The sequence below is a fragment of the Somniosus microcephalus genome, chromosome 7 (genome assembly GCF_052327205.1).
Source record: "Somniosus microcephalus isolate GS21.2 chromosome 7, FLI_Smic_1.0, whole genome shotgun sequence".
Classification (NCBI taxonomy): domain Eukaryota; kingdom Metazoa; phylum Chordata; class Chondrichthyes; order Squaliformes; family Somniosidae; genus Somniosus; species Somniosus microcephalus.
Genome location: NC_140993.1, coordinates 163,542,759 through 163,568,501, shown reverse-complemented (window position 1 = coordinate 163,568,501; position 25,743 = coordinate 163,542,759). Strand labels below are relative to the sequence as shown.

Below are 25,743 nucleotides of genomic sequence, written 5' to 3'. Positions count from 1 at the left end.
AAGGAGAGTGTCACCTGGGGTGGGGGCAGGGGTGTGCAGAGGAAAAAGTCCTTTCAATATAAATTACTGTCATCTGTTGTCCAAATAAAATGTGTTAGAAAAGATTGCTAAATAATTGTCCTTCCAGAGCGGAGATATTAACATTGGTCATGTCTAAAACCAAATTGTAGAAAACCACAGGATTAAGTTTTCTTGACTAAACACAAGCCACATGGATGATGTGTGTGGTTGGAACATAACATAAGAATTAGGAGCAGGAGTAGGCCATATGGCCCCTTGAATCTGCTCCACCATTCAATAAGATCATGGCTGATATTCAACCTCAACTCCACTTTCACGCCCTATACCCATATGCCTTGATTCCAAAAATCTATCTATCTCAGCCTTGAATATACTCAACGACTCGGCATCCACAGCCCTTTGGGGTAGAGAATTCCAGAGATTCGCAACCTTCCTGAGTGAAGAAACTTCTCCTCATCTCAGTCTTAAATGGCTGACCCCTTATCCTGAGACTGCCCCCTAGTTCTGGACTCTCCAGCCAGGGGAAACAACTTCTCAGCATCTACTCTTGTCAATCCCCCTCAGAATCTTATATGTTTCAATGAGATCACCTCTCATTCTTCTAAACTCTAGAGAGTATAGACCCAATCTACCCATTCTCTCCTCATAGGACAACCCTCTCATTCCAGGAATCAAGCTAGTGAATCTTCGTTGCACCGCCTCTAAGGCACAGTACTCCAGGTGTGGTCTCACCAAAGCCCTGTACAATTGTAGTAAAACTTCCTTACTGTTGTACTCCAACCCCCTTGCAATAAAGGCCAAAATGCAATTTGCCTTCCTAATTGCTTGCTGTACCTGCATGCTAACTCTCTGGGCAGGATTTTCATTCAGGAGTCGGGTTGGAGACGGGACTACAACTTTCGGGGTTGTAGTCCCGCCTCCATCGAGGTGCGGCCAATCCACGCGATTTTAACTTGATTGACCTTGTTGAGCCCGCCCAGTGGGCTCAGCAGGCCAATTAAGGGCCACCCGGCAACAGGTAACGTCACAGACTGAAATTTCATCTGTCAAGAGGTTTTGATAGATGAAATATCAGTGTTTGAAACCTGTTTGAAGCTGTCAAACACTGACAGTCTTACTTCTAACCTGAGTCCTTCTCCACAGACTCAGTTAGAAATCTCTCCTGCACAGAAAGCTGAAGGCTGTCACTTTTGACAGTTCGCAGCCATTCTGCTTTCTGTGCCGGTGAGATGAGGGACTCCCGGGACCTAAAGGAAAGAAGGCTGAAAAGGTAAGAAAAGGTCATTTAAACTTCTTTAATCACTTTAGATACACCAAACACACTTACCTTTGCACTCATGCACACATCACTCACCTGAACACCGACATCTCGACCCCTCCAAGTCCTCCAACCCGACGCCCGCCTCCTCTAACTTGCTGTGGTTTGGAGCCGTCGGGAATCCCACACTTCAACCTTAAAAATAGGGATTAGGCTAAAAACTGCCTGTTAACTACCTGTTAACAGGCAGTTAATTGGCACTAATCCCTTCCCGCCTCGGGTAGGCGGGTCCCAGTGTGGGGCGGGTACCCGCCTCCTTTGAAACTGGCATGGAGGCGGGTTTGGGTGCGGGATGGGGTCGGGACCCCTGATTTCGGGATTTTAACCCCCCGCACGCCTCCAATCCCGACTCCACGGCCCAATGAAAATCCTGCCCTCTATGTTTCTTGCACGAGGACACCTAAATCTCTCTGAACACCAACATTTAATAGTTTCTCACCATTTAAAAAAATATTCTGTTTTTCTATTCTTCCTACCAAAGTGAATAATCTCACATTTCCCCACATTATACTCCATCTGCCACCTTATTGCCCACTCACTTAACCTGTCTATATCCCTTTTCAGGCTCTTTGTGTCCTCCTCACAGCTTACTTTCCCACCTAGCTTTGTATCGTCAGCAAACTTGGATACATTACACTCATTTCTCTATAGGCAGCTACTGTTGAGAGCTGGGATTGGCACCCTTTCTGCCCAGGCAATTAGAGACTAAAATGCACATCGAAACATAGAAATTTAAGAGCAGGAATAGGCCATTCAGCCCTTCGAGCCTGCTCCGCCATTCAATATGGTCATGGCTGATCCTCTATCTCAATACCATATTCCCACTCTCTCCCCATACCCCTTGATGCTTTTTGCATCTAGAAATCCATCTATCTCCTTCTTAAATATACTCAGTGACTTGGCCTCCACAGCCTTCTGTGGTAGAGAATTCCACAGGTTCACCACCCTCTGAGTGAAGAAATTTCTCCTCAACTCAGTCCTAAATGTCGTACCCCATATCCTGAGACTGTAAGCCCCCGTTCTAGACCCCCCAGCCAGGGGAAACATCCTCCCTACATCCAGTCTGTCTAACCCTGTCAGAATTTTATAAGTTTCAATGAGATCCCCTCTCATTCTTCTAAACTCTAGTGAAAACAGGCCTAGTCGACCCAATCTCTCCTCATACGACAGTCCTGCCATCCCAGGAATCAGTCTGGTGAACCTTCGCTGCACTCCCTCTATGGCAAGTCTATCCTTTCTTGGGTAAGGAGACCAAAACTGCACACACTACTCCAGGTGTGGTCTCACCAAGGCCCTGTATAACTGTAGTAAGACATCCTTGCTCCTGTACTCAAATCCTCTTGCAATGAAGGCCAACATATCATTTACCTTCCTAACTGCTTGCTGCACCTGCATGTTTGCTTTCAGTGACTGGTGTACAAGGACACCCAGGTCCCCTTTGTACATGAACATTTCCCAATCTATCACCATTTGAAGAATACTCTGCCTTTCTGTTTTTCCTACTGAAGTGGCAACTTCACATTTATCCACGTTATACTGCATCTGCCATGTATTTGCCCACTCACTCAACTTGTCTAAATCGCCTTGAAGCCTCTTTGCTTCCTCCTCACAACTCACAATCCGACCTAGTTTCGTGTCGTCAGCAAACTTGGAAATATTACATTTGGTTCCCTGATCCAAATCATTGATATATATTGTCAATAGCTGTGGCCCAAGCACTGATCCCTGCGGTACCCCACTAGTCACCGCCTGCCACCCCGAAAAAGACCCATTTATTCCTACTCTCTGTTTCCTTTCTGTTAACCAATTTTCAATCCATGCCAGTATATTACCCCCAATCCCATGTACTTTAATTTTGCACACTAACCTCTTATGTGGGACTTTATCAAAGGCCTTCTGAAAATCCAAATACACCACATCCACTGGTTCTCCCTTATCTATTCTACCAGTTACATCCTCAAAAAACTCCAGTCGATTTGTCAAACACAATTTCCCTTTCATAAATCCATGTTGACTTTGTCTAATCCCATTGATATTTTCTAAGTGTTCTGTTATCACATCCTTTATAATAGACTCTAGCATTTTCCCGACTACTGATGTTAGGCTAACCGGTCTGTAGTTCCCTGTTTTCTCTCTCCCTCCTTTTTTAAATAGTGGGGTTACATTAGCCACCCTCCAATCTGCAGGAACTGTTCCATAATCTATAGAATTTTGGAAGAGGACAAACAATGCATCCACTATTTCCCTGGCTACCTCTTTTAGTGCTCTGTGTGGTGTATGTGCCTTTAAGAGCAATTATGGTGTATGTGCCTTTAAGAGCCCCAGGTGTGCGTAATGCCGGTAATTGCCACTTGGGCTATATAAGCCTGTGTATTGTGTATATCCTTTAGAAACCCCCCCCAGACTTGCTTAGTAAATACCTATGAACCAACTCCTGTCTTCAGTGTCTTTATCTACACACGGACACTACAGTGGGTGCACTCGAGAGACAGGGAAGCACTCAGCCTGGTATGGGGAGTGAAGAAATTCAACCATTACCTACACGGACAAAAATTTACCTTGCTGACTGACCATCAACCCCTCATCTCCATATTCAACCCTAAAAAAGGTGTCCCCATTATGACGGCACAAAGACTACAGAGGTGGTCCCTTTTTCTAGGGGCACACCAATACAACATTGAATACAAAGGGTCAAAACAGCATGGGAATGCTGACGGTTTATCACGCCTACCGTTGCCAACGATAGAAGAGGCACCTACAGTAGACCCAGTAGAGATATTCCACTCTACCATAGTGGAATGTCTACCGGTGACAAATTCTGCCATTGAAAGGGAGACAAGAAATGACCCTACTCTCTCACGGGTCTACGATTTAACAGTGAAGGGATGGCCAGCACATGGCGAACCACTGTTGCCAGCATTCTCGCAAAGAAGAGAACAGCTGTCAGTGTGCCGAGGAACCTTGATGTGTGGATCCAGAGTGGTGATTCCACCCAAACTCCAGGATAAAGTGCTAAAGGAGCTTCACGAGGGGCATCTGGGTGGAGTGAAAATGAAGAACCTAGCTAGGGCGTTTGTATGGTGGCCAGGTATCGATGGAGACATCGAAGACATGACCAAGAGCTGCCTAGGATGCCAGAAGGTCCAAAATGCTCCGCCACAGGCCCCTCTACATCCATGGGAGTGGCCCTCATCTCCCTGGCAAAGGGTGCACATCAACTTTGCTGGTCCATTTATGGACTCAATGTTCTTAATCGCAGTTGATGCACACTCCAAGTGGCCGGAGGTAATAAAGATGTCCTCCACCACCACGGGAAAAGACCATCACAGTATTAAGGACCATATTTGCCAGGAATGGGCTGCCGGAGCAGATATGTTCTGATAATGGACCGCAATTTGTGTCCGAAGAATTCAGAAAGTTCTTAAAGAACAATGGGGTAAAGCACTACACGTCCGCCCCATACCATCCCGCCACCAATGGATTGGCTGAAAGGTTTGTCCAGACCTTCAAGAAGGCCATCAAGGCCATGGGTAATGAAGACATAAAACTTCAGCACAAGGTGGATAACTTCTTATTTGCATATAGGAATGCAACGCCTATGGTTACTAACCAAACTCCCGCCATGATGTTCTACAATAGAAACCTAAGATGCCGGCTGGATTTGGTCAAGCCCAACATCCGAAGGGACGTGGAGAACCGGCAGTTTCAGGGCATGAATGAAAGGCCAACTAGGGCCTTCCAGATAGGCCAACCGGTTTTGGCCCGGGACTACCGTACCGAGAAATGGCAGCCTGGAACTATCTGCACACGATTAGGACCACTGATGTATACCGTGGACATCGGAGACAGCATAATAAGGCGCCATGCTGACCAAATCATCAAGTCATCCGAAAAGGGACAACCTACACCACCACTCTATACATCTAACGATGAAGTAGAGATACCCATATCTACCTCCGATCCGGTGATACTGGAGCCCGATGAACCCGACACTGGCCTTCAAGCCGAATCAGCCTTGCCAGAAGAACCTACTACACCACCAGAAACTACTACACCCCCGAGGCGTTATCCGGACCGAGTCAGGAAGCCTCCTGAGAGACTAACTTATACTTAATTAATACAGCAATGGTAATTATTTTGCATATAACATGTAATTAATAATTACTTAAAATATGATGTACTAGTTAGCTAGAAGGGGAGGAATTGTGGTGTATGTGCCTTTAAGAGCAATTATGGTGTATGTGCCTTTAAGAGCCCCAGGTGTGCGTAATGCCGGTAATTGCCACTTGGGCTATATAAGCCTGTGTATTGTGTATATCCTTTAGAACCCCCCCCCCAGACTTGCTTAGTAAATACCTATGAACCAACTCCTGTCTTCAGTGTCTTTATCTACACACGGACACTACACTCTGGGGTGCAGATTATCAGGCCCTGGGAATTTATCAGCTTTCAGTCCCATTAATTTCTCCAGCACTATTTTTTTACTAATACTAATTTCCTTTAATTCCTCCTTCTCACTAGACCCTTGGTTCCTTAGCATTTCTGGGAAGCTATTTGTGCCCTCTTCCGTGAAGACAGAACCAAAGTATTTGTTTAATTGCTCTGCCATTTCCTTGTTCCCCATTATAAATTCTCCTGTTTCTGACTGTAAAGGACCTACATTTGTCTTCACTAATCTTTTTCTTTTTACATACTTGTAGAAGCTTTTACAGTCTGCTTTTATGTTTCTTGCAAGTTTACTCTCATACTCTATTTTTCCCCTCTTAATCAATCTCTTGGTCCTTTTTTGCTGAACTTTAAACTGCTCCCAATCCTCAGGCTTGCTACTTTTTCTGGCAACTTTATATGACTCCTCTTTGGATCTGATACTATCCTTAATTTCTTTTGTTAGCCATGGCTGGGCTGCTTTTCCTTTTGTGGTTTGCGCCAGAAAGGAATGTATAACTGTTGCAATTCATGCATTCGTTCCTTAAATGTTAGCCATTGCCTATCCACCGTCATGCCTTTTAATGAAGCTCCCCAAGCTATCATAGCCAACTCACTCCTCATACCTTCGTAGTTTCCTTTGTTTAGATTTAGGACCCTAGTTTCAGATTGGACTACTTCACTTTCCATCTTAATGAAGAATTCCTACATGTTATGGTCACTCTTCCCTAAAGGACTCCGCACAACAAGATTATTAATTAACCCCTTCTCATTGCACAATACCCAATCTAGGTTAGCCTGTTCCCTAGTTGGCTCCTCAACGTACTGGCCTAAAAAACCATCTCGTACACACTCCAGGAATTCATCCTCCACAGTATTATTGCTAATTTGGTTTGGCCAGTCTATAAGATTAAAGTCACCCATGATTACTGTAGTACCCTTGTTACATGCATCTCTAATTTCCTGTTTTATGCCGTCCCCTACATTACCACTACTGTTTGGAGGCCTATAGACAACTCCCACCAATGTTTTCTGCCCCTTGGTGCTTCTTAGCTCCACCCAGACTGATTCTACATCTTGATTTTCTGAGCCAGTATCCTTTCTCACTATTGCTCTGATTTCATCCTTTACTAACAACGCCACCCCACCTCCTTTTCCTTTTTGCCTGTCCTTCCTAAATATCAAATATCCTTGGATATTCAGCTCCTAGTCTTGGTCACCCTCCAGCCATATCTCCGTAATCACAATTATATCATATCCGTTTTCATCTATTTGCGCTGTTAATTCATCTACCTTATTATGAATGCTTCGTACATTCAGATACAGTGCCTTTAGATTTGTCTTTTTAACATTTTTAGACATCTGAACATTTTTTTGTACAATGGCCCTATTTGTCTTACCATTTTTTTTTACCTGGACCCTATTTGTTTGTGCACTCTTTTGTTTGCACGCTCTGTCCATTCCTGACACAATCTGGTTATCCTTACCCCAATCACTTTCCTGCACTGCTTCCTTGTCTTTTCTTTTTAGCATTCTAGATTTCTTCCCACTGGGACCCCCCCCTTATTTAGTTTAAAGCCCTATCTACCTCCCTAGTTATTCGATTCGCTAGAACTCTGGTCCCAGCATGGTTCAGGTGTAGTCCGTCCCAACGGAACAGTTCTCTCTTTCCCCAGTCCTGGTGCCATGAAAGGCTCAGACATCCTCCCAGTTGTTATTGAGCCTTTGACGCAAGTTCCTGTGACAGTCAAAATTGGGAACCTGCACAATTTGGACCATGTTAAATTTATTTGAGTTTCAGCCATGTGACAGTGTGCTGCATCAATTAGCCTCAGTGTCACTGCTGGGTTCCTGCTCCTTATTGCTATCTGGTGAGCATGTTGAGTGAGAATAGGATTATGAGGCCTGAGTATGACTCCCTGTGATTGAATAGCCTGCCAATACTTGCTGTCCATACTTGCATATGAAGACTATGAATGAGGTACCAGGTGGCTAATATCACGTTTAGAACTGTACTCCAGCATGGATTGCTACAGCAGAAGAGAATGGCGAAAAGGTAACTTCAGAACACATGTTAATTTGGTGTTTCCAAATGGGATACATCAACTTCAAAACCAGTTCAGTACATTAATCTAAAATCAGGGAAGTCTTGATTTGAAAGATCTTGAGACAAATATGCAAAAAATTGCTGCTTAGCCATTAAACTAAGTCGAGGACTGGTGAATCTCTTTACTTTGTGAACAGGAGGTGGACCATGGACCCTCAAAATATTATCAATAGCAGAAGAAAAGGTCCTGTAACATTTCCTTTCAGAAGTTCTGCATGCAATGGAAAGTTAGAAATGGGAACTTCTCTACAGATTCAGGTAAGTTTGATACCTGTATTATGCCATGATTCTTTAATTTTCCATGAGCACAGTGTAGAAAACATATCACTTTGTCTGGCCTTTACGCTAGTCAGTACTTGCCTAAAGTCCCCCAGCAATCCTGTCAACTGTCAGGACCTCCAAAGTACTAAATATAATATGCAATTTGAAACACATATGAACATAAGAAAAGGCAGACAGGAGAAAAACGGCTAGTCCATCGAGCCTGTCCCAAACAGTAACAATGCAACAAAGCATTATGACTCCCAGTGTTCCCTCCCTCTAATAGTCATACAGTCTCCTGACAATGGCAAAAAAACAGATTTAAAACAAAACCCTATCAATTCAGGAGGAACAAAATCTAGGAAATTCCTCTTTGACTCCCTAAGGCGGTCAAAATGAAGTTTCAGGAGATCACAATGACCACCTACCTTCTCAACGCAGTGATATTAGATAAAAACAAGGAACCCGTCCAGTTCCTTTTTGAACTGTCGCAGCAAGTCCACACTCACCGCTCATACCAATAACTTAGAATCATAGAATGATACAGCGCAGAAAAAGGCCATTCGGCTCATCGTCCCTGTGCCAGCTCTTTGGCTAGCCAATTAATTTCACTCCCCTGCTTTTTCCACATAGTCCTGTCATTTTTTCCTTCAAGTATTTATCCAATTCTCTTTTGAATGTTACTAGTGAATCTGCTTCCACCCCCCTTTCAGGCAGTACATTCCAGATCACAATAACTCGTTGTGCAAAACAATGTTTCCTCATGCCACCTCTGGTTCTTTGACAATCACATTAAATCTATGTCCTCTGGCTACTGACTCTTCTGTCACTGGAAACAGTTTCTCTTTATTTACTTGATCAAAACCCTTCATGATTTTGAACACCTCTATCAAATCTCTTAACCTTCTTTGCTCTAAGGAGAACCCAACTTCTCCAGTTTCTCCACTTAACTGAAGGCCCTCATCACTGGTACCATTCTAGTAAATCTCTTCTGCACCCTATCAAAGGCCTTAACATCCTTCCTAAACTGTGACACTCAGAATTGGACACAATACCACAGCTGAGGTCTAACCTCTGTTTTATTAAGGTTTAGCATGACTTCCTTTCTTTTGTACTCTATTCCTCTATTAATAAAGCCAAGGATACCATATGCTTTTTTAACAGCCTTCTCAACTTGGCCCAGATGTCAACAACCTTCTGCGTATTAAAATATCTCCTGATGTCTAACCTAATCCTATGCTTGTGTAGCTGATAGGCATGGCCCCTCTTTTTCTGTAACCTATCTAGCTCAAATAGTCTATCCACACAGACACAGTCGAGTCCCTTCAACCTTTTAAATATTTCAATTCAATCTCTCCAAAGTCTACACTTTCCTAAAGTTAAAAATCCCCAGCTCTCTAAGACTATCATGATAACTAAGTGCTTTTAAGCTAGGGATCATTCTCTTAGCCCTCCCTCGATCCTTTTCCAAGGGCTCAATATCACCCACTGTGTGAGGGGGCCAAAACTGGACAGTATTCTAGATGAGGCCTAATGGGGTCTCGTATATTTTGTTTGTTTAGTTTTATACTGAATTGCTAGAGGAGAGGCTGAAAAATATCTGGATGTGATAGCAGACTCGACGCATGAAACAGCAATCAACAAAGCAATGTTGAGTTATACTATCAAATAAATAGCGTGTAAGTTGAAGCTGTCTTTGAAGTTGCAGACTTGTAGTTATAATGAGGAAATCAGTTGATACAGGAGCTCTCTCTGCATTGAAAATGAGACAACATGGTAGGTATTTTCAAAAAGTTGTGAAAGTAAATGCAGCTAAATCCATTATTAGCTGGAAAAATAATGGAATTGGACATTAAGAACAAACTTGAGGATTACCTAACATGACAATTTAGTGAATGGCAGCCAACAAGGTTTCAGAAGAAGGAGATACTGCCTAATCAATCTTTTTCTGAGGAAGTAACATCTCAAGTGACTGTTGGAAAGTCAATGATGTAGCATACTTAGAATTCCAGAAAATTTAAGTTTTACATGAAATTATGTTAAAATAAGCTGATTAAAATAATGGCATTGAACATCTTTTGTCAAATGTGGTGGTAAATAAAGAATTGTCTGAAAGAGAGGAAACAGTATGCTAGTTAGGAGAGTAATGCCAAGCTGGGGCAATGTATTGAGTCGAGTGCCCCAGGGATCAGTGCTGGGGATCCTATTGTCTTAAGTTTACATAAATACCTGGATTCAGAAAAGCAATGCAATTTGGCCAAATTCTCAGATGAGAATCTAGGAGGGATTATTGAGTCTGGCGGACAGCTAAGGGACTGTGAAAGACCTGAACATAAGTTGCAAGTGGGCAGACCTTTAGCAGCTGGAAATGAATACCGATAAGTGCAAGGTATTACATATTGGAAGAAAGAATAGGAGACATCTAGTCGAGATCAGCAGTTATGGTAGGCCCTGTACTTACCATATACGGTTACCATTGAGTAATAATCAACAAATCAAGTTGACTGCTGAGTTATATTGCCAAATCATTAGAGTACAAATCTGATACTGTTATGCTGAAGTTGCATAGTACTCTGCGTCGTGACTGCATTCATTTCTAGTCACAGAGGCTTTGGAGACAGTGTAGAGAAGGGTTGAAATGTTGATATCTAATGTCAGAGTGACTTCTCTTGCTCCTCAACCTCGGAATAGCCTTCAACATGGGTGATCACACCATCCTCCTCCACTACCTCTCCTCCGTTGTCCGGCTCAGTGGGACTGCCCTTGCTTGGTTCCACCCATTCCTATCCGATTGTAGCCAAAGCATCTCTAACAATAGCCTCTCATCTCACTCAAAGATCCGTCCTCAGCCCTTTCCTCTTCCTCGTATAGATGACTATCATTGATGTCAATGGAAAGGAAAATCGTCGGGATGTAAAATTGGCCAGTTGTCGTTTCAGTGAATTTGATAGTCATGTAGATGAGGAAGAGAAAGGGGCCAAGGATAGATCTTTGGGTGACTCCCAAGGTGACTGTAGGGATGGGAAGAGAAACTACTGTATAACATTTTACACCGTTGCTGAAGTTGAAGATCTGGCAATAGAGTCAGTTTACACATGTATGCTGATGAACACCAAACTCTACCTCTCCATTGCCTCTATGCTATCAAACTGCTCACCTGACATCCAGTCTTTGATGAGCTGTAATTCTTCCAGCTAAAGGTTGTGTTGCCTGCCACAAACCATCGTCTTCAATTCCTGTCACAAACTCCATACCATAGTACCAACTCCTCCTTCTGCCTGCCCACTGTCTCGAGCTGAACTAGACTGTCCTCAACCTCAGTGTCCTGTTTGACCCTGCTAAGCTGAATTCCTGGCCCCATATCTTCTCCATCATAGAGATCGCCTACTTCCACCTCAATAACATCATCCACTTCAGTCTATCTTTCGCTGAAACCCTCATTTATGCCTTTGTTACCTCAAGACTCAATTGATACAATGCTCTCTGAATCCTAACTTGCACAAAGTCTCACCTGCCTATCAGCCCTGTTCTCGCTGACCTACTTTGTCTCCTAATCCTGCACACCTCAAATGTAAAATTCTCACCCTTGTATTTAAATTTCACCATGATCTTGTCTCCCCCTGTCTCTATAACCTCCTACAGTGCCCTCTTTGCACCTCCCTGTAACTCCCCATTCCTCTGACTCTGGCCTCTTGTGCAACACCCCCACTGCACCCATCCTTTTATGCCAGTATATTATATTCTTTGATCGCACCATTGAATTCAACACCCGTATAATTCTCTCTGTGCCATCCATTATAACAAAAAATAAATTGGAAAAACTTAAAAACTGAACAGTAAGTGTGATTTTTACAAACACAGTATTTGTGGTACTTTTGCAAGTTTAAAAAAAAATGTGTTTCAATAGTGATGGCTAATCTTTGTAATTTTTTTAAAACATTTTTAGATACTTTAGATTTTGATTATTGTGAGATAAACTAGCTCTATCACTCTCTTGCACAGGTTCTTTCCTACAACCATCAGTGTCCTTCACATTGCACACACTCAATGAACCTGCCTTTCATTTCTCTTTCACCACAATAGCTGAATCCAAAAATCTTAAGGCAAAAAATTTGTCTCCATAGCACCCGATTTTTCGGCGTTGTGAATGCTGTTTTGTGACGAAAATGGCATCTGCGCAATGCGCATACTACTGGTACATGCCGCACCGGAGCTGGGACTATGCGCCAGAAGTATGTAGAGTAGGCAGATCGTGACGTCAATCTGCGTGCAATGCTGATTTGATGTCAGCGCTGCCATTTTCGTCCTCAACGCTGGAGCTAAGGTCACACAGCTGAACATGCATTTAGCAACAGCAAGGATCCTCTACCAGCAATATTTAAAGGGATCAGCAACCCCTCCAAGGTTAGTTGCTGATTACTTTCTACTGGCTCTGTGTCAATTTGTAGAAGTGTTTGGAGCTTTCTTGAGTTGTTTAAAGTTGGTGAGGTTGAGAAAGAGTGGTGCTGCAAGTGGAGAAGGCCTTGCTTCTGAATTCAATAGTTCTGGTCAGATCACTTGCTCCCAGTCATGGGTGCTCTAGTTATCATCCCCCTTGGCCTGCAGCATGACAGGGAGATGGAGCAGTGGCAGCAAAGAAGAGGACAAGCTGCTCGCAAAGGGAGGGGGAGAAGGGCTCTCAACAGGAAGCCTTACCCACCTAGGGTCTTCCAAAAGCAATTCTCTTACCTCAGCCTAAGCCAGGAGCAGTGTGTGGGGCGTCTGCACTCTACGAAGGAGGTGCTCACAGACCGTGGCAGTGTATTCCTACAGATCGGGATTTTCCAGGCTGGAGCAGGTGACATCAGTAACATCTCCCAGTTTGCCATCCATTGCTGAATGAGAGAGGTGACAGACGCTCTTGATGGCAGGAGAGAGGACTTCATTGTCTTCTCTCTGACCAGAGAGAAGCAGGCAAAGTGTGCACGTGGCTTTGCCAGAATAGCGGGCTTCCCCATGGTGCAGGGCACCATGGACTGCACGCACGTGACTTTGCAGGCGCCACGTGTAAATGCTGAAATGTACCACAACCGCAAAGGTTATCACTTGCTGTATGTGCAGTTGGTGTGTGACCATGCTCAGTACATCATGATGGTGAATGCCTAGTATCCTGACAGCAGTCATGATGCTTAAATTCTACGCCAGTTTGCTGCTCCCTCAGTGTTTAAGCCACCAAGACAAACCACATGGTGGGCCGCAAGGGCTATCCGCTGACCACCTGGCTCATGACGGCACTCCACAACCAAACTACATGTGGGCATACAATGAGAGTCATGCTGCTAAAAGGAATCCGATAGAGCAGACCATTGGCGTTCTTAAACAAAGCTTCCGCTGCCTGGACCGCTCTGGAGGAATTCTGCAGTACTCACATAGAAACATAGAAGATAGGAGCAGGAGTAGGCCATTCGGCCCCTTGAGCCTGCTCCGTCATTCAATGAGATCATGGCTGATCATCCAAACTCAGTACCCTGTCCCTGCCTTCTCCCCATATCCCTTGATCCCTTTAGCCTTAAGAAATATATCTAACTCCTTCTTGAATATATTTAATGAATTGGCCTCAGCTGCCTTCTGTGGTCGAGAATTCCACAGGTTCACCACTCTCTGGGTGAAGAAATTCCTCCTCATCTCTGTCCTAAATGGCTTACCCCTTATCTTTAGACTGTGACCCCTGGTTCTGGACTCCCCCGCCATCGGGAGCATCCTTCCTGCATCTAGTCTGTCTAGTCCTGTTCGAATTTTATAAGTTTCAATGAGATCTCCTCTCATTCTTCTAAACTCCAGCGAGTACAGGTACACTATCCCTTATCCGAAAGCCTTGGGACCAGCTGAGTTTCGGTTTTCGGAATTTTTCGGATTTCAGAAGGTATTATTATAAGACTGGGAAATTTGTATTTAATATAAATTTTAAAAGTTCAGGCTACCTCTTGCGACTGTTCCGTGTCTCATTCCCCTTCCTGCTTCTCTGGAAAGCCGGATATCGGCTGACTCCTACTAAGCTGGCCCGCAAATCAGGTCGGGGGTCGGGTGGGGGGGGGGAGAAAAGAATATCGGATGGGCCACGGTTCAGGTCCGGGGTCGGGGGGGGTCAGGGTCGGGGGGAAGAAAAGAATATCGGACGGGCCGCGGTTCGGGTCGGGGGGGGGGTCGGGTCGGGTCGGGTGGGGGGGGGGGGAGAAAAGAATAACGGACGGGCCACGATTCGGGTCGGGTCAGGCGGGGGGGGGGAGAAAAGAATATCGGACGGGCCGTTGCAGCTATCGGACGGGCCGCTGTATTGTTGGGTTCACTCTCCCGGTACCTCCTTCACACTGCCCGGCTTGGCCTGCAATCTCCTACCCAGGAGGGAACTCTGTGACCCCATGCCCTGCTCAGCATAAGTCGTGCGCCACTCTGGTCATGTCGTGCGCACGACTTACGCTGAACGAAAAAACGTTCGGTTTTTAGAGGTTTTCGGTTTTCGGAAGTTCGGATAAAGGATAGTCTACCTGTATAAGCCCAATCGACCCAATCTCTCCTCATACGTCATTCCTGCCACCCCAGGTATCAGTCTGGTGAATCTTCGCTGCACTCCCTCCATGGCAAGAACATCTTTCCTCAGATAAGGCGACCAAAACTGCACACAATACTCAAGGTGTGGTCTCACCAAGGCCCTGTACGACTGCAGAACGTGTCTCAAGATTTGACGGGGTTGTGCGGGCACAGCCCTTGCCACCAGGCATACAACGACCAGCTGAGGAGGAGGAGCAGGAGGAAGCTGAAGGGAGGAGGCAACCCAGACAGCCCCTTTCTGCCCGGGCTGTTCGTGATCGACTCATCCGACTGCGGTACCAGTGAACACAACCCCAATTCCCCATTCAACAATAGTCCCACACCTTCCCTTCCCTCTGTTACTGACCATCACAGTGTCCTCTTGGCCACAATGCTAAAATAAAAGCCACCACAAAAGAAACATTCCAATCTAACTTTAAACATCAATGCATCCAATATTACATAACAAAGTCAACTAACCACCCTTGTGCATTCCCTTAGTGCCAGTCTTACATGTGCCTGTCCTGGTGCTCCTATGACGTGCTACCCCAGGGGCTGCAGCATGGCTGGTGGAAGGCTGCTGACTTTCAGTGGGAGAGACTGCAGATGGCCTTGCAGGATGACCTCGAGCAGCTCTGGGCCTAGTAGGCTCGGCTGCAGACTGCACCACATGGGCGGCAGCAGTTGGGGCTGGCTGGCTGAAATACAACACAAAGGGCTCAGATGGAGTGGCAGTGGAGGAGGACGAATGTTGTCATCCTGTTAAGAGGACAGCAGGTTCGTGCTCCATGGAGCCACTGCCACTCCCCCGGGGCGGCGCCTCAGCAATCCTAGTAATCTGTTGGAGGACAGATTGCTGGACAGCTGTGACACCCTGCAAGCCCCTTTCGACACTGGTAAACGTAGCTACGATGGCAGCTGTCTGTGCATTGTGTGGCAGCAAGCTGAGCCTGCACGAGAGCAGGCTAAGCTTGCATGACAGAAGTCTGAAATTCCAGTGCAGCAGCACCCAGACACTGGGTTCTGCTTGTGCTTCAGTGGAAGCTGAGATATCGTCCATCAGGCGCTGCATCATGGTTGGGTCCACAAGTGCGCTAAAGGATCTGCCCAACCCTTCCATGCTGGAAATCATGGGCTCCAAGCTCTGCGCAAAGCCCTGTGCAAGGTTGGTGCCGGACTCCTCCATGCTCCTTGACATTGCACGCAGGCTTTCTGGCAGGCCTGCCAATGCACCAAGCATTTCTTTGTGCATGCCCATCAGCGTTCTTCTGTAGGCCGCCCCACCAAAGTCCTCATCTGAGTCCTCTGCAGCAATACTCGTGCGTGACCTTGCCCTCCGGGGAGATGGCACCTGCGCAACCCTTTTCCCCCTGCCCTGGCAATAGCCCACTCGTGCCCGGTGACTCACCACGTGCAGATCCTGCCTGTAAGCTACTCTCTAAAGTCCGCGCAGTGCCAGTATCTGACCTGGTGACTGCAACTGTCAGATCGAGTGATGATATCTCTACTTCACTCTCCTCTCCCTCTTCTTGCACCACTGGCTGAACAGGTTGGATTTCTGTGGTCTCTGAAATGCAAAAGACACAAGGGTAGGGTTCTGGTGAGGGGGAGTGGGGGGAAGCAAGAGATGCATGGTTACACCATGCGCAGCTTGTAAATCAGAAGAGATTGTGGGACGAGGGGGAAGTGGGATGTGAGAAGGAGGATTCCGTATGAGGATACTGGCATCTTGTATGCTTTTAGCCCTGCTGCTGGCCACGGGCAAAGCGATGCCCCTCCCAAGAATGGCCAACACCGTCTCTCCATGGGGGTGAGGTCATTAAACTTCTTCCTGCACTGCATCCATGTCCTCAGGGCTACACTTTTGGCATTCACTACAGCGGCTATCTGCTCCCATTACACTTTACACTTTTGCCTGGAGGGCCTCTTGGCCCCCTGTGGAAACAGCACCTCTCTCCTCCTATCCACCTCCTGCACTAAGGCCTCCCAGTGCTGCATCCGAGAACCTTGGTGCATGCTCTCTCCTCTGTTGTGCCATCATTAATTGTTGTTCACTGTCTTCCCCAGCCAGTGCAATGATCTGCTGCAGGCAGAGTTCACCTCCCCTTTAAGAGGTGCAGATTGCCTTTAAGTAGTGCAGGCTAGCTTTAAGTGCTGATAGCCTTGCACGTACTCGGACCCCTGCTGAACATTCAGCCACTCAGCAGCGCGTTCAGTGCAGGGCTGAATGCCGCAATCATGGAAATGAGGAGGCAGCAAGAAGTTCGCGTGCTGCCTGTATTACTTCCAACGGGTGCCGGTTGATCGCACATCGCGATCCCGCGTCTTTACGGGGGTTAACTAATTTCTAAGCCTAACTCTTCGCTACACTTTCAATTCCACCTCCCCCCCCCCCCCCCCCCAAATTCTTTGAAGACGTAAGTAACCATAATTTTTCTGGTTCCAGCAAACTATGGATAGGGACCACTAACAGTGCAGCTGGGTTTGGTTTGAGAGCACAGGGGGCCTGCCCAAGCTGGATTTTGAGTTCAGGCTCTCTTACTAATTTTAATAGGTTTTTTTCCACGTGGACAGTGCGGGGAGCTTGTGGACCAGTATGGAATGCAATAAGAAAACAGCTCTTAAAGGGCTATTGCTTACCTTAAAGAGGAGAGGATTTTTTTCTTATGGCTAAACTGTTCAACAACAATTATTGATTGCTGGTCCAAAAGTGTGTTGCATGTTATATTACATCTGGAAAGAGAGATACATGGCGAGCTCCCTTTTTTGATAATATCTTCAAGGTCTTGCTGCATGAGATGCAACAAAGGAGGGTGCCCATTTTACTGTTCAAGCAGTGGTGGAATGTCAGTCTCAAGCCCGTGGGATTTGGGAGTAAAAGTGGATGATGTTTTCAGGTATGAGGAGGAGTGTCAAGCTGAGGTAAGTATGACCACATTTGGGTAGATTGGTATGTAGCACGCATGGCACATGCAGAACTTGTAACCTAATGCACCCTCAGGGCAGCAGCATGCAAAGCATGGAGACAACCTTTCACCAGTGCTTTCATGGCAATGAAGCTGCAGGGCACACTTTGTATGTGGAATTAAATAGTTTGTCCTGTTGCATACAAATCTTCTATAGTGTGGCCCAATGCACCATTGCTGCCAGAAACTACATGCATGCAACTTTGCAACATCCAGGCTTTGGCTGACAGCGGTGGTTAATATTGTGCTACATAAATGCCAGGTAATGACCATCTCGAACAAGAGAAAGCCCAACCATCAAAATTCTGGGGATCACCAATGATTAGAAGCTTAACTGAACCAGCCACATCATCACCTTGGCTACAAGAGCAAGAGAGAGGCTGCATCCTCTGCGGTGATTGGCTCACCTCCTGACCCCTGAAAACCTCTCTACTATAAAGCTTGTCAGGAGTGTAATCCTCGCCTGGATGGGTGCAGCTGCAACAGCACTTATGAGGCTCGATACCATCCAGGACAGGAATACTCTTCACCAGCACCCTTGCTGCTGCAGAAACTCACCAATGTTACTTTGACAGCACCTCCCTTCCCTGCAACCTCTACCACAGAGAAGGACAAGAGCAGCAATGTCACAGGAATACCATTACCTTCAAGTTTGCATCAAATCACATGCCATCTTGACTTGGGCATATATTGCCGTCCCTTCATTGTTGCTGGGTCAATGGGCAGCACGGTGGCATAGTGGTTAGCACTGTTGCCTCACAGCGCCAGGGACCCGGGTTCGAATCCGGCCTCGGGCGACTGTCTGTGTGGAGTTTGCACATTCTCCCCGTGTTTGCGTGGGTTTCCTCCGGGTGCTCCGGTTTCCTCCCACAGTCCAAAAATGTGCGGGTTAGGTTGATTGGCTATGATAAATTGACCCTTAGTGTTAGGGGGATTAAATACGTGGGGTTACGGGGATAGGGTGGGATATGTGTTGGTGTAGGGGTTACGGGGATCGGGTGGAATATGTGTCGGTGCAGGCTCGATGGGCTGAAATGGCCTCTATCTGCATTGTGGGGTTTCTGTGATTCTGTGAATATCCTGGATTTCTCCACCTAACTTCATTGTGGGAGCATTACCGCCACCTCAGGATAGCTAGGGATGGGCAACAAATGCGACTTTAACAGGGTAGCCCACATACCAAGAAAAAAATGACACACGAGGAATGATGTAGGCTGGCCATATGACTGGTTTTCTTCCATATTACAAAACTTGCATGTGTTGTGCTTTCAGGAGAAAATAATATATTACCATTGGAAGGGAACCCACTGAGGGGGAACTTCACATCTTGAAATAGCTCACCAGGTTCGAGGGAAGCACAATGGAAATCTTTGGTTCCATGTCTGTGAAAGGAGTAGGGTAGGGAGTGTTTAACAGCATAGTTCCACTGCACTGTATCCTTTTTTTATTAGTCTCATTATTACCGCTAATAACTTGGAGGCGTACATTAAACATCAGTAGCATAGGATGCAATATCTTGCCATCATACCTTTGTTATAGGCATTCTGTCCTGACACCATTATAACACTTCTTCCTCTTCTCTTCCTAGAAGCTATTCCACAATGAGAGCACAGGCCAAGTGGTATCCAGGAACAGTGCAGTTCACATTTTCTTGTCACTCTTCACCTGGTGCAAGTACCAACACTGATACAAGGGCCTTGAAGCCTTTAGATAGAGTTTCAGGATGGAGCACTAAGTGAAGCAATAATCACAAGTAAGGAGGAACAAGTGTAGGTGGCTATATTGCCAATACCAGCTGTTCCCTAGTTGCTTGGGCCAGGGTTTGGCACCCCCAACTGAGCCTACCTTCAGAAGGTATTCGATGGATGGGCAAAAGGCCTTTACGATGCTCTTTGAGACTATGCTGATTACTCTCCAAGGTTGTCAGATAATGTGCAGCAGTGCATATACAACATCTTTGCAGCTAGATGTAATGGACTTGTACAACTACAGTGCACTTTGGCGTGTATGGTAACTGAATGGCCATCTGTGGGTGAGCTGCCATGGTCAAAGGGATTAATCTTAGACAAGGCTATTGAGACCTTAGGCTCCAATTTAGAGTGCCTTGGTGCCAGATTGAACTTACTGGGGGATTGATTTGCACAAACCTTGAGGGTGAGCTTTATAACTATGAACTGTGCCCTATGGTCTGTTCTCACACAGGTTATGCTGCAGCAGTGCGTGGCAGCTGGGGCATTGTAGGAGGAGGAGCAGATGTTGCAGTCTGATTATGCATCAGTCTAATCTAGCCAGCCCCCTCAAAAGATGACCATATGGGTACCATCTGTGACACCTTGCACTCTTGGGAACCCTGCCACTTTGTAAAAAACATTTTGCCCGGAAGAGCTTGCGTCTCCTTTCCACAGGGAAATTGATGGAGGTGTTATCTCTTGCAGAAATGGTATCTGCCATTTGAATGATTCATATGTCAACAGCAGACTGGCTGATTTAGCATATGTCCTCAGCAGTAGCATGGAAGGATCTGGTGGCATTAAAGCTAATTGGACATTGGATTGGTGATCTTCAGAGCTACAGGAAGACTTGTCCTATAATGGAAATTCTCTCCAGCTTGGCATGGAGGAAATGGCAAAGCTCTGCAACAACTTTACTTCTCATACAGAGGCAGCAAAGACAAGTGTCTTCTGAAATGTCCAGGTACAATTGTCTGGGTCTGTAGTTGCAGGTCTTAGGTCTTAGGGTAAGGGTGGGAGTGTACATAATGCCCCAGATACAATTCTACCTGTCTTTCCTTATTCCTTCAGATAAAGTAGACATGGACATGGTGGATTGCTGCATATGAAGGCTTTGTTGGTCCTGGATATCAGGCATTGACTTGCAGAATAACGTACGACACGATCTGCATGTTGATGGAATAAAAGCCCTATGTTTATGTAGGGTATGTGGTTGATGTGAGGAGCCTGAATGGTGATCTATGGTACTTTGCACCCTTGGGAACCCTGCCATTTGGTTAAAGCTATATTCCCAGTTGAGCTCATGAATTCTTTCCACAGGGAAATTGATGAAGTTAACTTCCTGATCTAAATTGTGCAGTGCTATTGGGACTACCAAAGAAATTCCTATCCAGATATTCAACTTCATTTATTGTGGCAAACAAGAACCACGACTGGCTGAAAATACCAGTAGACACGTGGAACACAGGCAACTTGTCATTGTCAGTCGTATCAGTTTCCTACAAATCTTAATACTTGTCCAGATTACAAAAAGAAAGTCTTTATATAGTGCCTTTCACAACCTTAGGACGTTTCAAAGTGCTTTGAATGAAATACCTTTGAAGTGTAGTCACTGTTGTAATGTAGGAAATGTGGCAGCCAATTTGCGCAGAGCAAGGCCCCACAAACAACAATGTGATAATGACTCGATTTTTATTTTAGTGATGTTGGTTGCTTAATAAATATTGGCCAGGACACCGGGGTGAATTCAAAATAATGCCATGATGGGATCTATTGCGTCCACCTGAGAGGGCAGACGGGGCCTCAGTTTAACGCCTCATCTGAAAGACAGCATCTCCGACAGTGCAGCACTCCCTCAGTACTGTACTGCAGTGTCAACCTAGATTTTGTGTTCAAGTCTCTGGAGTGGGACTTAAACCCACAACCTTCTGATTCAGGCAAGAGAACTACCACTGAGCCCATATTGTAACCATGCAGGTTGCTGTGAAACCTTTTTCTGGATGCAGTACAGTCCAAAATAGATTTGATGAGCATGGTCTCTACTCCAAAGAGTCCACTTTTTCAAATTTCAAGAGTCCAAATTGTGGGTGTTGGTTCTGTAAAGTATAACCGAAACATCAGTACAAATGTTGCATTCCCTACTTGTGGAACTCGCGTCCAGATATTGTTATCACCTGGAAATGTGTTCTTTGGATGCAAAAGTTCAAAGGTGGTGTTACCTATTACTTGCTGAAAGTTACATAGGCTATTTGAAATGTCTTGTTCGCCAGTACCCCGTACAATTTCTCTAATTCTTAGCTAAAGTGAAATCTCTGAAATGCTTAGTGTCTATTGATAAATTTCCTATAAGTCATGGTGTGTGCCAGAAAAAGAGCTGGGGATTAGAGCTAGATATACACGCTAATGAAATTAAGCTGATTGCAATAACTTTTTGTCATTTTAAGTAGTTTTTGGGGGTTCATTAAGTTCCATGGACATAATTAGAAGGCTCAGTTGAGATTTGATCTTTAACTACTTTCCAAGCTTAAAAGTGAATGTGAGTGGGGAGTGTTATAAATCTCATCATCATGAAGAAACAACTCATGAAATAACACTGGACGGCCAGCTGGTGGCGCCGTCCAAGGAGTATAAATACTCGGGCGTGGGCCCAGCTTGCCCAGGGACATTTTGTAAGACAGGAACTAGTGAAGGACAACTAGACCTCCATGTTTTGAAACAAGTTGATTAAAGCCTTGCTTTATACTCGAACCAAGTGCGTAGTGAGTTTTATTACGTCAATTTAATCAACTTGATATCGACTCAGCGATTTCGGGAACAGCCAGCTACGACTTCAACTGCAGAAGGGAACTCTGGCGTAGTAATCAATCCATCATGGACAAACTACTCAGACCCACCCGTCTTGACCTGGACCCGAATTCACCTACAACTGCTAAGGTATGGAAACACTGGTATCGTACCTTCAGCAACTTCCTCAGGGTGTGTGGTGAGAATGTTCCTGATAAATTAGAGATACTTGCCAATTATGTATCTCCTCATGTGTTTGACTATATCGAAGACTGTGTAGACTATGACTCCGCTATCCTAATATTACAGTGACTATATGTTAAGGCCCCAAACGAAATTTTTGCTCGGCATCTACTAGCCACAACTCGACAACAACCCGGGGAATCACTTGATGAATTCCTTCAGAAACTTCGCAGGCTCAGCAAGGATTGTAATCTTAAAGCTGTCACAGCTGAGCAGTACCAGGAGGAGTTCATTCATGATTCCTTTATTAATGGGATTGCGTCTCCCTTCATACGCTAGCGTCTGTTGGAGAATAAAACCCTCGAGCTACAGGCTGCCTATGACCAGGCATGTTCCCTGGACTTAGCAAAGAGGAATGTAGATACCTATCTTTTACCTCGTGCACGGGCTGCTGCTATCACTTTTAATGACTCCTTCGATAGGTCTCGGGCGGAAGCCCTCACTGATGATGACTCTAACCTAGCGGATGACAACCCTACCCTAGAAGCCTTCACTGATGACGACCCTGCCCTCGCGGCATCTTGGCAATCTGGGAGGAAGTGTTTCTTCGGCAGAGGTGCGTTCCATTATAGGAAATTTTGTCCTGCTCGTAACGCAACCTGCAATCATTGCAGCAAGAAAGGCCACTTTTCTAAGGTATACCGGTTGAGAGCTCCTGTTAGTTTTGCAGCTACTATCTATAAAACTGCTTCTCCCCCAAGAGCCACTACTAAGGTTACAGCTGCTATCTATGAAACTGCTCCTTCCCCAAGAACCATTACTAAGGTTACAGCTGTCAAGGGTAAAACTGCTCCTCCTCCCATCACAGCTGTTTTCCCCCAAAGTCTGTCCCATGCAGCCATGAAGGTTTCGGTAAATGGACACATTTTGAGCGCACTAATCAACTCATGCAGCTCTGACAGATTCATTAGTGAACGGGCTGTCAGTAAGTTAAAACTGCGTATTTACCCCTCAGACAGGGAAATTGCAATGGCTCTAACGACACTGACCACCAACTCTTCCGGCTTTTGTCTTGTCGACCTTATTCTCAATGGCCGCACTTATTTCTCCACCCGGCTCGGGGTGCTCAGAAACCTATGCAGTGATGTGCTCCTGGGACAGGATTTCCAAAAACAACACAAAAGACTCACTTTCGAGTTTGGAGGGTCAAAGCCGGAGCTTACTATTTCCAAAGTACCATTTTGTGCGCTTTCAGTGGCTTCACTCGACGAGCCCTCCTTGTTTGCCAATCTTTCCCCCCCCGATGTAAGCCCATAGTCACTAAATCACAACGTTTCAGCCAAGATGATCGATCCTTTATCGAGGCAAAAATCTCTCGCCTTTCAGCTGACGGTATCATTGAGCCATGTTCATCTACTTGGCGGGCTCAAGTCGTCGTCGTTAAAAATCCTCTGAAGCAACACAAGAAACGTTTTTGCATCGATTACTCGCAAACTATTAACCAGTATACCGACCTGGATGCCTACCCACTACCACGCATCGATGACATGGTCAATAACCTTGCCAACTACAAGGTATTTTCAACTTTTGATTTAAAGAGCGCATATCATCAAGTACCATTAAAGGACTCTGACAAAAAGTATACAGCCTTTGAGGCCAATGGTCGGCTTTATCAGTTTTGTCGCCTTCCATTTGGGGTCACCAATGGGGTTGGCCATATTTCAACGGGCAATGGATAGCCTAGTCAAACAGGAGAACTTAACGGACACTTTTCCATATCTAGATAATATCACCATTGCTGGTCATGACCAGAAGGAGCATGATGCCAATCTCCAGAAATATTTTGACGTTCTCCGTCGTTGCAACTTAACCTTAAATGAGTCCAAATCTGTGAAATCAGTACCATCAGTCAACATCCTTGGCTACTGGGTGGGCAACAGTGTCATCAAACCGGATCCGGAGCGACTTCATCCTCTTCAGGAGCTCCCTCCCCCTACAAATCTCGGCTCTTTTCGTCGGGCACTCGGCATGTTCGCCTATTATGCAAAGTGGATACCCCAGTTCTCCGACAAGATCCAGCTCCTGCTTCACGCGAAGTCATTTCCATTGGAGGCAACAGCTATTTCAGCTTTCAACCTCCTCAAGCGACAACTGGAAAAAGCCACGCTTCGTTCCATTGATGAAAATTTTCCTTTCGTGGTCAAGTGCAATGCATCGGAGGTGGCGATCTCTGCTACCTTGAATCAAGGTGGTCGACCCGTTGCATTTCTGTCCAGAACTTTGCAGGGTAGTGAGCCCCATTATCCTCCTGTCGAGAAGGAGGCTACGGCCATCATCGAAGCTGTAAGTAAATGGAGTCATTTTCTCACTCATCGCCATTTCACACTTATAACCGATCAGCGCTCCGTGGCCTTTATGCTGGATAACTGGAAACGCACTAAGATCAAGAATAACAAAATACGACTCTGGAGGATGGAATTGGCCGCCTTTGGATACACCATATATTATCGACCCGGCAAAGAGAATGTGGCCCCGGATACCCTCACGCGGGCATTCTGCTCTTCTATGTCAACTTCGACTCTTGCAGATCTTCATACTGACTTATGCCATCCTGGCGTTACCCGTATGTTGCACTTTGTGCGATCTAAAGATCTCCCATTTTCTATGGAAGATGTGAAAAGAACATGCTCCTCCTGTAGAATTTGTGCGGAATTAAAACCACAATTCTTCCGTCCATCGGATGGCTTGCTCATACATGCTATGCAGCCTATGCAGCGACTCAGCATTGACTTTAAAGGGCCATTGCCTTCCTCAACGCGAAACACCTACTTACTTACTATGGTGGACGAATATTCACGCTTTCCCTTTGCTTTCCCCTGTCCCAATATGCTTACTTCCACAGTGATCAAATGCCTTGATCAAGTCGTTTCCCTTTGCGGTACGGCCAATTTAATCCACTCTGATCGGGGTCCTTCCTTCATGTCACGCGAACTCAAAAGTTATCTTTCCCAACGGGGAATCGCCACAAGTAAAACAACACCATACCATCCCATCGGTAACGGACAGGTTGAGAGATACATCGCTATCATTTGGAACGCTGTTCATCTTGCGCTGAGGTCACGCAACCTACCAGACCAGCAGTGGGAAACTGTGCTCCCTGACATGTTGCATTCCATCAGGTCTCTTCTTTCTACGTCCACCAATGTCACGCCTCACGAGCGATTCTTCAGGTTCCAGCGTCGCTCCACTCATGGGACGTCCCTACTGTCATGGTTGGCAGCTCCCGGCCCCGTGCTACTCCGAAGAGTCGTCCGATCTTCCAAAAACGATCCTGTCGTCGACGAGGTGGAACTCACGGACATTAATCCCACTTATGCGCAC

At 45.7% G+C, this 25,743-nt stretch overlaps 1 protein-coding gene across 7 annotated transcripts in view; it reads left to right on the top strand.

Moving 5' to 3' along the window:
* LOC147114985 (double-stranded RNA-binding protein Staufen homolog 2-like) overlaps positions 1–25,743 on the top strand; it is a 236,863-nt gene that overhangs the window by 151,110 nt on the left and 60,010 nt on the right. Inside the window, exon 7 of one of the 7 annotated variants that reach the window (XM_085993167.1) lies at positions 17,483–17,660. The exons of the other annotated variants lie outside the window; for them this stretch is intronic. Coding sequence (XP_085849293.1) covers positions 17,483–17,645 — 163 coding nt within the window. The 3' untranslated portion in view covers positions 17,646–17,660. Of the gene's footprint in view, positions 1–17,482; positions 17,661–25,743 lie in introns of those variants that run through there. 7 annotated transcript variants of the gene reach the window in all.